The sequence below is a fragment of the Choristoneura fumiferana genome, chromosome 23, assembly GCF_025370935.1.
Source record: "Choristoneura fumiferana chromosome 23, NRCan_CFum_1, whole genome shotgun sequence".
NCBI lineage: Eukaryota > Metazoa > Arthropoda > Insecta > Lepidoptera > Tortricidae > Choristoneura > Choristoneura fumiferana.
In genome coordinates, this window is record NC_133494.1 from 13,269,832 (window position 1) to 13,282,853 (window position 13,022).

Consider the following 13,022-nt stretch of genomic DNA (forward strand, 5'->3'; position numbering starts at 1 on the left):
TAAAGTCTATACCCATATTAGAACAAAAATTTGAACCGACTACTAAAACCATGAAAATAATTTTCTATTTTATGAACTCGACTGTACATAAAGAGTATCTATGCTGATGTACGTTGAACCAAAACATATCCTTAAAAATTAACCCTTATAATGATTAGGCTAAAAAATGATATCCGTCCTAATTACTTATCGACCGTAGATGTATTTACGGGACGACACCATCGGCGAGGTGCTCGAGGACGCGCCGACATGAAAGGGTTCGAGACATGTCTATTTTCAACCGCTTTGAACTGTCTGCGGCACATTTGTATGTTTGTTTGTTTTCGCAACTTGAAGGGAAACTAACTTGAACTGTTTTTTTTTTAAGTTTATTTCTTTAATTTGTTTATTTGTTACGTTGTATCGGGGTCAGGCCGAGAAGTTTCAACGTGTGTTACGTTTGTGTTAGTGTGTTACGTGTATGTTAGTGTGTTACCAAAATCAACGAATATGTCAACGCTTCTTATCTTTAACTTACGTAGCACACCTTCGCTCCGCTACGTTACCCACGTGTCGCTACGGCCTGTACTGTAAACTTAAGTGAAATACCCAATAGAATAGTATGAAAATGGAATTTCGCAGTGGCAGTGCCAAAGTTCGATGCGAGGTAAAACGGTACTAAGCTGCTCGCACGTGCCTGGCGTGACAAGCCCACGCAGGGTTGCAAGACTTAAGCCTGGTTTAGATCTTAAGGAAAATCATGTAAGTTGCAATACATTGTGAGTGTGCATGGTAGGTAACTGACTGTGGTAGATTTTCCAGAGACCAAGGTATTCCGGAACGCTATTAGCAATAAGTATCTGCCCATCCAATACCACGAAGCAGTCAGTAAGCGTTACTTTCACTGAATACATCTTAATCCTACCCCCTCTACTTGTACGTAATTAAGACTAGTAGGTATATGTATAAGCTCTAAATACACTCATTGCCTGGACTGATTTGCATTAAATTTGATATGTACATAGCTTGGACATCTGAAGAAACACATACGCTACTTGCTATATTGTTAGTCTCATGGTACCGGGATAGAATCTTGAAATATCTAACGCTATTAAAGACACGATATTAAGGTACGCATGGAATGTATAAATTAAAAAATAAATTATTACAATAGATTAGTGTTATACAAAGCGGCGATTACACTGAGTCGTTCACCTAACGCGGTCGCCGAACTTATTTCAAACTACTTAGGTGAACGAACGTCGTCTTTACATTAGTCTGTCCGTCTAATGCGACGGCCATATTAAGGCGGTGGCAGCTATCGCTCGCCGAATGCAGCCGACCACCGTGTTCTTTACACTTTTGCGATCGCCGCTGGCAGCATGCAGCGAACGACTTAGTGTAATTGACGCTTCAGAGTTTTGAGATTTTGACTACGGATCCTTAAAAACTGTAACATTATTTTTATTTGCAACCTTTTTTGGCAACCCCTTCGAGATCGGCACCCCACACACGCCTGACGCGCCCGGCGGACCCACACTGTGATTGTTGGCGGACAATCCCTAGAAAATGTCAAACGTGGTTACATTGCCCGTGAATTCGGGTGACGCGGGTGCGGTAATGACGTTTGTGTTGGCGACGACGTATTTTTATATAAATAAGCTTGTACAGTCGGCATCGAAAGTAACACTGTACCTTGACGTTGAACAGCCATGTACATAGTGGCATACAAGATCAATAAATTGTTAGGAATAGTGCAAATCTGCGAATCTGCCATAGGTAGTGTTAAAATCTATTTTCAAAGGGTTAAAAGGAAAAATCGTCATGGCTTTTTAAGTAAAATTGAATATATGCTGCATACCTATTACGGAACCGTAGACTACGCGCGGCCCGACACGCACTTGGCCGATTTTTTATAACATGCTGTGAAATAGACTTTATCGAACAAAAAATAAGTCAGTTAATATTGTAAGAACGCGTGTTGCCTAATGTAGAGCGCTAATTGTAAGGGTAATCAAGGGCTTCCACAAAATGATAGAATTGGACGCAGAGTGGATGGAAACCAAGTTAAATTAGCGTTTTGATCTATTTGCCGTAAAACTTTGTTCCGGTATTTATGTAAGTAACACACTTTTGTCAAAAAAAAAAAGTCATTGGGGACCACAGAAATCACACCTTTGATAACCTAACCAACTTGGAAAAAATTAAAATCTCCTGATATTGTCATTTCGAAGTTCAATGTCTAAAAAATGGTCGCAAGAACTCCCTTTCAAGGTAAAAAAACCGCATCGCAACCGCAATATCTCAAAAACGGCTAAACTGATTTTGATGAAACGAATCCAAAAACCATCGCTAAAAATCGTGCTTTCAAATAAAAAAAACCGCATTCAAATCGGTCAAACCATTTAATAGCTACGGTGCTACAGACAGACACACAGAAAGACAGACACACATAGCGGTCAAACTTATAACACCCCTCTTTTTGCGTCGGGTGTTAAAAAATAAACTAAACATTAAAATAAAAAATAAAAGGAAAGAATTGAATTTAGAAAAGAGTTGCTCAAATGCATAGCACTCACGAAAATCAACTCGATTCATTCTTGTTTGTCGACACCATATAATTTTAATGTTTTTCAATTGCCATCCACAAAGTCCTTTGAAGTCTAAAGCAGACGCATATGTGACCTATTTTTTGCAGCCACATTCAACCACATGTAGAGGCGTAGATTATGGAATAATTAGCATAGCCAATGTATGGTAACTAACAGATCAAAGGCACCGCTACTATGTTAAATCTCTTTGGTTTGAGCGCCCGCCGCACCAGTTGGACTGACACCATAGTGTACCTACTTTAATAGTTTTATTAGCACTATATGTTATATTTAGTGCGGAAGACATAGATTTACAACTCAATTAGGGAATTACTCGCTTAAACAATAATAACTCGCAGAATAAAATTCGGATCGTCTAAGGTGAGGTATTAGGTAAATAAACAAGTTATTTTAAAATTAAACTCATATATTTCAGCAGATGGATTGGTTAGTTTAATTAAACGAACATCACTTCAAAGGTTTTCATCGAAATTTTTGATTCAAAATGTAGTCGATTCTTTTGACACTGTATTTATAAACATGATCAGCCACAGTAAAAAAAAAACTTAAATGGGTATCCAGTGAAACTAACCCAATCACCTGATGAAAAAATCCAAAAAGCCTTTGAAAATTGCCAACGTGAAGAGACCTTTGATGTAGGTAAAATAAACGTAACATTATTATTATTTTAAAACACCTTATATACGACAAGATAAGAATTCTCAAAATGTACAAAGATATTATAGAACTAGATAAAAGCATAAATCTATAACGTGCAAGTGCAATTACAACACCACTGAAACACGTGCTGTATAGTGTCATGATTGCAAACAATTCGTTTCTCGCAGCTCGCAGCCCATCGCTGTCTCGCCGGGACCGATACATCACCGGCACTCCATAAATTGCTCCTCGAGTCTGCAGCAAGCTGCAAACGGCCTTTAACAAGTTGTTTACAGACATAAGTCTCACTATAACGCATAACTCCGGCCAAATTTTCGATTTATATGTACCACTGCGTAGGTACGTACACCGCTATCAATCTGACCGATTTTCTTGCCTATTTTCGTAACAGTATTAGTTATTGAGTAATAGAAATGTAGTAACGTATACGGTTTCAAATGTAGGAGAGTAGGTAGAAAAACTTTGGGTTTCAGCGAGTTTCGGAGAGTCTCGGTTTCGGCAGAAAATTAACCACTAGGGCCGATATCGAAACTGAGGCCTTATTGTCTAACACACATGGAGTCTCAATCGTTTTCCACTTATTTTTGTCACACGGTATAAGACGAGGGATAGAAAGAGATGGTGATTGCAATCGCGAACGTCAGAGCGTTAGACAATACGGCCTCAGGATTCGTGGGCTTTCGTGTGACCTTTTCAGGAGCAATGGGCTTATTTGTCGTGGCTACGTGGTTATTCCGCATGATTTTACTCATTTTAACGATTTATCGAATAATGGCTCTCGGTCTCGAGTTAAGTTTCGGTGTCCGTTGCGACCCCCAGTTTCATTTGGATAGGTACTACAAAGTAGTACACGTTGCAGGAAAACCCTATGATTGTAAATGATTGGCTTACTTATATCTAGTGTCATTACCCTGTCCACCCCGAGCCAACATGGCGGACGCTGTCATTAAGTCATTATGGTGGCCTACGCTGCCCTGTCATCCAAGCACAGGTCGACATCGCCAATTACTACACGCCACAAACAATACGCGAACGAACATTTCCCTGTCTAATTACACATCAATCTATTCTTAATTACGACCCTATATAGTCTTAAAACATGTGTTTACTTTTATATTGGTGAAATTATTCCTTCAAACGGCCTGTGCTGTGAGTTAAATACGGTTAATTGTCAGTTCAACAAGGAGCCACTTTATTTAGATTGTCTCCGACTTGCGATGAAGCGGTAGGGGAGTTTTTGTATTGACAATATTAGTAGTCATAATCATAAATAGTCTCAATGTTAACCAATTGAAAATATGTATTCAGGGCTAAGTAAGTTCAAAGCTTTTGTTAATGAATGAATAGGTAATAAGAACTAATTACCTATCGACTTTACACTGTGTGTCATTATTAAATCCTGGGGCTCGACAAATATATATTTTTCAAATTGTGTGTGTTTTTATAAATATTAACTAAGCCAAGTATTTAAGTCAAATTATTTAAAAATGTAAAACTATAAATTGACGTAAGCAAGCAATTAATGTTTTTGGATGGGTTAGTTTGGGGGTGACGTGGTGCGGGTGGTAGCATATTATTAAAAACAAACAATATTTAAAACAGGTAACAAAGCGTGAATTTTTGAAGAAAGTATCGAAGTTGCGCGTTACTTATTCCAGCTGTGTCCCGCGGAGGAAGCGGCCATCGCACGGTGTCCTAACGAGACGGAATTAAATAAGGATGTATTAGTCCAACTGTCTCTCCTCTACACGTTCTAATCATTCGCTTTATTCACTCGAAGCGCGTTCTCGGAAAGCGTTCCACCGTCATTCTGTGACGTGATTTTTGATTAGAAGCGACGCGACGACTCGAATAATTTCATAAAATAACCAACGAATTCCAATAACAGGAAGAGCGTGAAACTCATATCTTATTTCGAATACGTCAACAAAGGATCTCGTATTTGTTTTAGTAACACTACATCAAAGGGTAACGATCCCCAAATAAAATCAAAGAGCTCTGGATCTTCGGTATGATCCGTTACTAGGCTGCCAAATACGAGAACAAAATATCGAATGACCTTACGGAAGCGGACGACGATGGAAATATCCGACCGAGAACTTTACGGAAGCAATAAATCCAGTTAATTAGTCAATTTAGCTTTCCAGTGAAAAGTTTGATTGGTAATCCTTGCAAGCAAATTTCTCGGAGCCAGTGGATGTAAAGGGATGGGAGGTTTAATTGAGCAATATAAATAAATAAATATCATGGGACACTTGACACCAATATCAAGTGATTTTTATCGTTTCCGTCTTCATTTTTATTTTTGAGTCTAGCTAAATCTTAAAACCAGCAATTAGAACAAGGCTACGGTCATATAAAAAATGAATTTTTGGCAAGACTATGATAGGACCCATTACTTAAACTATAATTTCTTTTTTCTACATTGATTAGATTAAGTATACCTACACTTGTCAATAATTGTTTGTAGGGCGGAGCGTCCCAAGTCCCAACTCAGGCTATGTTGTCTATAGAGAGACATGTCAAATCTGTCAAATCTATTTACTTACATAAAAATATGAAATAATAAAGATTATTTTTCCATACTATTAAAAATAAAGTGTTAGCTATATGTATAATTTATATATGTACCTAATGTCCAGTTACGATTGCCAAGACGTTTCTATGGAATGTACCCGGCGTGACTCGGTCAGTCCGGGACATGGGGAAATGTGATCGATAACCACGTAGAGGTTGTCACGTATGTAAGTGCACATGTCGCTACGCCATCGGCATATCAAGAATAACCATCGATGCGAAAATGCTGTTCATTAAATGGGTTTGCAGGTAGTTACACATTATTAATCTGTAGCTACGGATTATAAATTACACAAGCTTTAAAGACAGGACTTGACATATGAGTGACCATATAATATGTTTAAGCAGACAGTTTTTACCGTTGCTTGAAAATAACTACTGGTTATACCTAATTACTACAGGTTCACCACACTTAATATTAGGTTTATTAATTATTACCCAACCCCTAACTTCGGCCTAATAAGTTGACTTTAAACACGTTTGGGAAATTAATAAATTAACCGCCGTAATACGGAGATAATTTTTTTTTACACACCTCTCATTCAGAAAAGTAACTATTCCTCCCTGACAAGAGGGATCAAAGTGCAACTTTTCTGTTGAAGGCTTTTCTAAGTATTTTTTTTTTTGCAAATGCAATTTTTGAAATTGTTAATTGTAAAACCACGGCATTTTCTATGCTGGTTAATCTTTAATTATATTTAGAATTGTTTTATTTCAATTTTCGTCATACTCGGATACTCGGTGTGAAAAGTTGTATGAGTCACTCGGGAGCAATATTATTTTCATCTTGGGCACTTGAATCCCTCATTACGCTCAGGATTCTAATGTAGAATCCTTCGCTACATTCTGGATTCAATGTACCTACCGCACTCGCCGTAAATACATCATTTTGCTCCGCTGTGACACAAATAATTGAAAATTAATAATAATTAAGTTACTTTCTATATTAATTAACATTGTAGGCGCATTGGTTCCATACTATTAAGCTTATAATTGCAATTTTGTGAATAAATAAATAAATAACTATACTTATTCAATTACAACATTTCTTACGAGTACAATAATTGTACAAAACTGATGCGCAGTTGGGACGAAGTAATTTAAAATTAAGTACTTACAGTTAATAAATTTGGTCGCCTATTACTTTTATAATAGTAGTAGTAGTAAGTAGTAGGTAAAACTCTAATGTACAAATAGGGAATGCAGACAGATTAAAAACAAAAAAGTACAAAGGGGAATGTATCCCTGAAAGGATATGAATTAATATTAGTACCTTATTGACAATAGCAGCCTACCTTTTCGCACACACTGCGGCAGGTACCCGTCGCTTTCGCGCAGCAAGCCGATATATCTGAAAACAAAGGTAGTTTTACAGCTGGCAATAGATTTCGTTGCACAGTGAATTTAGCTTAACATTAATATCAACACTCATCTGACACGTCACCAGCTGAACGCGCAATAAAGTGCGACATTACAGATTACGATGTCGTTTGATCTATTTCCATTTCATTCAACCTGCTAGTATTACAGTCCTCGTAAACGGAGTATTAAGTTGTAAAAGATGTTAAAGCTCGCTCACTCTAAAGGTGCGGAGGCCATATTGCCCGATGCACTCAGAATCACAGGCATTCATCTTGTTTCTGTCGACATTTATATATCGTTTAACAGATAGAAATTGTGATTACAAACGCGACTCGTTTATAAATATTAGGGTTGTCCACGTCATTAAGAACTTTGTCGCACCGTAAGTGGGCGTTTTCGTGTAAAGGTGTACCCTTTCTTTTTTTTATTCTGGAAAAAATATGGTTTTTCCTACTCAAAATCAAGAGCACAATCGATTCCGATAGTTTAAAAAAATGTCACCATTTTTTATACAAAATTTTATGAGTCAGTTTTGTTACGCCCATACTGAGTATGAAAAAAAACGTAACGAAACTGACATATTTTTGGGTAAATTTTTTTTAACTATCGAAATCGATTGTGTTCTTGATTCTGAGCAGGAAAAGTCATATTTTTTCCAAAATTGAAAAAAAAAGAAAGGGTACCTACCCTACATCTGTGCACGAAAACGCCCAGTACGTATATGATTATCCTTAATTTGTTTTTTCTTTGATTCAAAGATCAAGGACCAAAGTTACAAAATAAATAACAAATGTAGAGCGAATTCCTTGGTTTCGTTTTTTTCATTGACACAAATCAGTCGTCGTTTTCGACGTGTATTAATATCGGCCACAGCGGACCGTGCAAAAATATCTGACACGTTCTGCCGGCCTTAGAAATAGAGTAGTATCCGAGAGTAGAATAGAGGAGTATGCACGCTTTTTTGGGTTAACGCTTCTATAAATTCCTTCGCATAAAATTTCCAATTACTCCAAATTCCTTTAGAACCATTCAATTATTAACAAAAAAAATTACTCAACACCTAAAAACAAAACGTAGTTACACAAAAAACAAATTCTTGATTAGGTATGTGTATACATACCTAATGGTATCTACTAGTTATTTCACTCATGATTGCGCTTTCAAAATAAGCTAGGTAGGTTCCTATTGTTTCATCGCGGAACGTGAGTTGTGGGAAATATAACCTAACAATTAGTTATTCAGGAGAAAGTAAGCAGAATAATTAGCAGATCAGGTCCCCGAAGACCTGTTTAATAGATTAAACTAGCCGATCCCTAGAGCCTGATTTCGATGAAGCGATAAGAACTAGGTAAATTATATGACTCTGATAAGATGAGACCAGACCACGGACCCCAAGAAGAAAGACCATCAGATGCAATTCGAACTTCGTATCGTGCAGTCCAGGAATAGGAGAGTGTGAGAGACGGTATATACGAACACCGAACTTTTAACTTGAGAGTAAACCCTCAAGTACTTTTTTTATCATAACTTTTAACAGTCTTCCGATTTTGAAGGTTCTTGTATAATTGGAAAGGGCTTAGAAAGGAAAGGCTTCCATTCCACAAGTCATTCCACAAGAGTGATAATAGTAATCACTTCATCATTCCAAAATGTCAAAACATTTATGGCAAAAGGATCTGGTCCTACATCCAGATACTAAATGATTTTCCCAGGGCTACAATTGATAAAATAACTAGCAACCCTAAGAACATAAAAAACATAATTAAGAATTTACTTATTAAGGGCAACTCATAGCCTAGCAACTAAAATCTTTAAAAATAAAGATTAGCTAGGAATATCATGTAACTAATTGTAAAATTGTTATGAAATAAACAGTTATAATTTTAATTTTAATTTTTTTTAGTCACATTTCAATTTAAAGAAATTAATCCTATGTCTACGAAAATTTCAATTAACTAGTCTGAAACAAGGTACACCTACATAATTATTTTATGAATAACGCGTCAGGCCTTACTTGTATACTTTTACAGTCAGCTGAAGACAAAAAGTGTAGTTACCGCCGTTACAGGGGGTACCTTTTTTTGCAGCTGACTGTAGTCGTGAATTACTTGGAAGAACCATTTTTTTTTGTTTGTTTACATTCATTGTGGCAGCGTGCTGTGTGTGTAAGACTCAGCAGTTTCGCTTCTACTAGTCTTTATTCTTAGGTACTTCGTACTGTCATTACCGAGGACCGGATCGCTACACGTTCTACGAAGACCAAGATTTACATTATAAATCTGTTAAAGTAATGTCTTTAAATTGCGAAGTATGGACATAGATTACACGGTTTCTAATAGAAACTGCAAAACATTAATGAGTTGTAGTTGCAGGCAATTTAAGTACCTACAGTCGAGTTTATAAACTTGTGAGCAAAAATTTGATCAAAAATATCTGAACACGGCTCTATTGTAAACGGCGTAGAAGCGTGTTCAGATATTTTTGATTACATTTTTGCTCACAAGTTTATGACCTCGAACTGTACATTAATAAAAAAAACGTTCTACTTACTTAAATATGTAGTAATTGAAATAAATTTCACATTAAGACTTTACTTTGTACTAATTAAGTACTTTTGTAAAATTCAACAAATCAAATGAAGTTTCTCCAACGCACAGTGCCCTAATTTTTACTGTTTAAAAGACGTTAGAGGTTAAGGCAGATGGTTTTAAAGGTTCCGTATAAAAATCCAGTGCCGTCGATCGTTACTTACATAGACTAGACAGGCAAACAAAAATTAAGATTTTCAGACTTTTCCTATTGGTTGTGCTAAAAGAGCAACTTTCATATGCTTATGTCATAGCTTTTTCGCCTACGGCAATTTGTATGGAAAGACCTTCGAATCCTACTATTTTTGCTTTTTTTAGGTTATGATCTAATCCCACCATCTGTAGGACATCCATTATTGGACATAGGCCTCCTCCATAGACCTCCAGTTGCATCGGCAGGAAGCGGCCTGCGCAGAGCTAGACTACGAAACTCGAAGTTCGTGTCGTGCGGTCCCTCTCGCTCTCGTATTAAACAGTATAAGTGTCAGAAGGACCGCACGACACGAACTTCAAGTTACGCCACCGTGAACCCGCATTAACTAGACGCGTAAACTACTTAGTACCTATTAAATACTCTCAAGTAATTTTTGAAGTCGATTTTACTTACCTTGTGAATTGGCATAAGCAATAGTGACAGCGATCACGATAAGCCTGGACTTCCAATGCGCGTTTTGGTGCGCGTACGCCGCGGGTCTCCTGCCTCTCCGCGGTGAGGGGATCCCCATGTTCATTTCTTTCTTTTATTCCTACGCCATCTGCAAGTAATCGGGGTTGGCGTAAGATAGGATAATTATTAAAATTACATTTCTATCCAATTACAGCTAAAACAATGTTCCAAGTCTAGGTACTAACTAATGTTTGTAGCTTCATCTAGGTATGTATACTTGATTGCGATCGAAGAAATTTCAGTAACCAGCAAAGATAAAAATAAACGCCTGAAAAAAAAACGCCGCCAAAAAAGACAACTAAAAATTAAATAATAATTATGCACTACCTAGCTGTTGCCCGCGACTTCATCTGCGAAGAATTCGTTTATCCCTATCCCGCGGGGACTATGCTGATTTCCCGCAAAACGCATATAGACTCCGTGCACTTGATGTACATATTATACTGATGATGATGATGATTGATATGATGTATATGTGATAATTAACATAATTATGCAGCTCTACAGCACTATAAGTGTCGTCTGCGCATATTAAAAATACGTAGTGTACCTAAATAGGCTCTTAAAGCTAGATTATTTCGATCAATATGGAACGCCGCTCGTCGATACGGCCATAATACCCGGTGCTCGTGCTTTCGAATAGCAATTTTCGTAAATTTTCGCCATCCGCTCGACGTGGAATGGAATGCAATCTGCCTTTATGGCGCATCAGGTACAATTTACAACTGATATATAATTAAAGGTTTAATATCATTAGTTGTTTCCCTGACTTAAGCGAGATAACCTTACCTAACCAACAAAAAGTTGGAAATCCCCGACTGTCACTTCAAAGTTCAATATCTCAAAAACGGCTGAATCGATTTTGGTGAAACATATATAACCAGTCTAAAAACCATCGCTAGAAACCCTGATTTTAAATTAAAAAAAAACGCATTCATATCGGTCCACCCGTTTAAGAGCTACGGTGCCACAGACAGACACACATAGCGGTCAAACTTATAACATCCCTCTTTTTGCGTCAGGGGTTCAAACCGACTGTACCATCAGCCAAATATGTGGTCTACCACCCTAAAGTTAATAATCGTTTGCATGTCATAAAACAATAATGCCAATAGACGTGTCTGTCAACTTGAAAGTTCGACTTTAGCGACATATTCATTTGATAGGAACTTGTTTAAAAATTGATAGACCACTTATTTGGCTGATGGTACCACACTCTGGTATCATGCCTTTTTACAAAAATAACCAAAAGTTTTATTTGCCAGGCTGTTTTCTTTCGCAACTGAATTTTTTCTCAGTGATATTTTCTTATGGTTTTATTGAACACATTTTTATTTCATTTATTCACAAGTACATAATGGTGTACGTAAAAGGTCTTATAGTTGATAGCTCCTCATACTTTCAGCCGTCAGAGGCGTGTGAATTTTTTTGGCCTAATACTAATACATACATTTAAGCGTCAAGATTTAAACTAAGTACATTAATTATTAATATTATAAATTAAATTTAAATTACACAGAAACAGAAATAAAATATTAGTATGTCAGGTTTTATTTTAGTATTAAATAATCCATTGAAATTTTATAACAACTCCGAAAATCGTGAGTTGGGAAATGAAACTGTTTGGCAAACGAAACATTTCCGAATAATATCTCGCCGAAAAGACAAGAATGGAACCCTACTCTCTTCTGTAAGCTCTTCTAGTGTAGTTACTTAGCTTACGCCCGTGACTTCACTCCAGTGGAAGAAATGAAAGTACCTACTTACTTTAAAAGCTCTCGTTGATTATGCATACACTGGAGAAGTGCAAGCTCTAATTCACCCCTTTTTGAGGTGAAAAGCCAATTTGCACCTTAAAAGGATGCAACAGTTTATAAAGTAATTTAAAATTTTCGCCGTTGAAAATAGCGTCGGGTTATAGTGGGGTATTTATTGGCCATAAACATCTGTGCTATCAGCTAGGTCGCGTTCGGTGGCGAAACTTTTTCTACAAATCACCAGGGAGCCGGCAGACGGCCGACGCGCTAAACTTCGATAAAAATGCTTTAGTACCCATCCAACCGACCCTGTGGACCGAACTCCCTCCACTCCAGCAAATAAGTCCGCTGAGTTTCCCTTTGAAAAGTTTGCGAGAATATATTCGTAATTATTATAGAGAAATATTATTGAATTCGCTTTACTTTTGCTGCACGAATTCTTCTGTAAGTTTCTTTGATAGTGACGTGAAGTGGACTTGAATCAATTTCAAAATAGTAAGCACAATTTTTCTCCACTCGATCACGATGAAAAGAAAATTATTAGTGCTAAAGCAATTTAATGCCTTTGATGTTGATAATATAAAATCCGGGGTTTGCTGAATAAACGGTCGTATTTAATGATATATGACATCGTTACTGTCACCTATTTTTTTTGCTGGTCTTTATTGTGATATGGGGTGCGGAAATACAAACTGCTGCTATACTGTGTACGCATACAATCAAGGTAAAGTAAACAAAGTTTCTTCAGAAAGGCAGGAATGCGCTATAAAACATTAGATGTTGCCCGTGGCTTCATCTACCAAATACGATCCAGCGGGCA

The 13,022-nt window shown here is 37.1% G+C and overlaps 1 protein-coding gene across 1 annotated transcript in view; it reads right to left on the reverse strand.

Annotated features, from left to right (window-relative positions):
* Reck (Reversion-inducing-cysteine-rich protein with kazal motifs) overlaps positions 1–13,022 on the reverse strand; it is a 33,160-nt gene that overhangs the window by 18,901 nt on the left and 1,237 nt on the right. The window contains exons 2-3 of the mRNA XM_074106051.1: positions 10,386–10,533; positions 7,124–7,179 (exon numbers count right to left, since the gene is read on the reverse strand). Of these exons, the coding sequence (XP_073962152.1) occupies positions 7,124–7,179; positions 10,386–10,509 (180 nt within the window). The 5' untranslated portion in view covers positions 10,510–10,533. The remainder of the gene's footprint in view (positions 1–7,123; positions 7,180–10,385; positions 10,534–13,022) is intronic.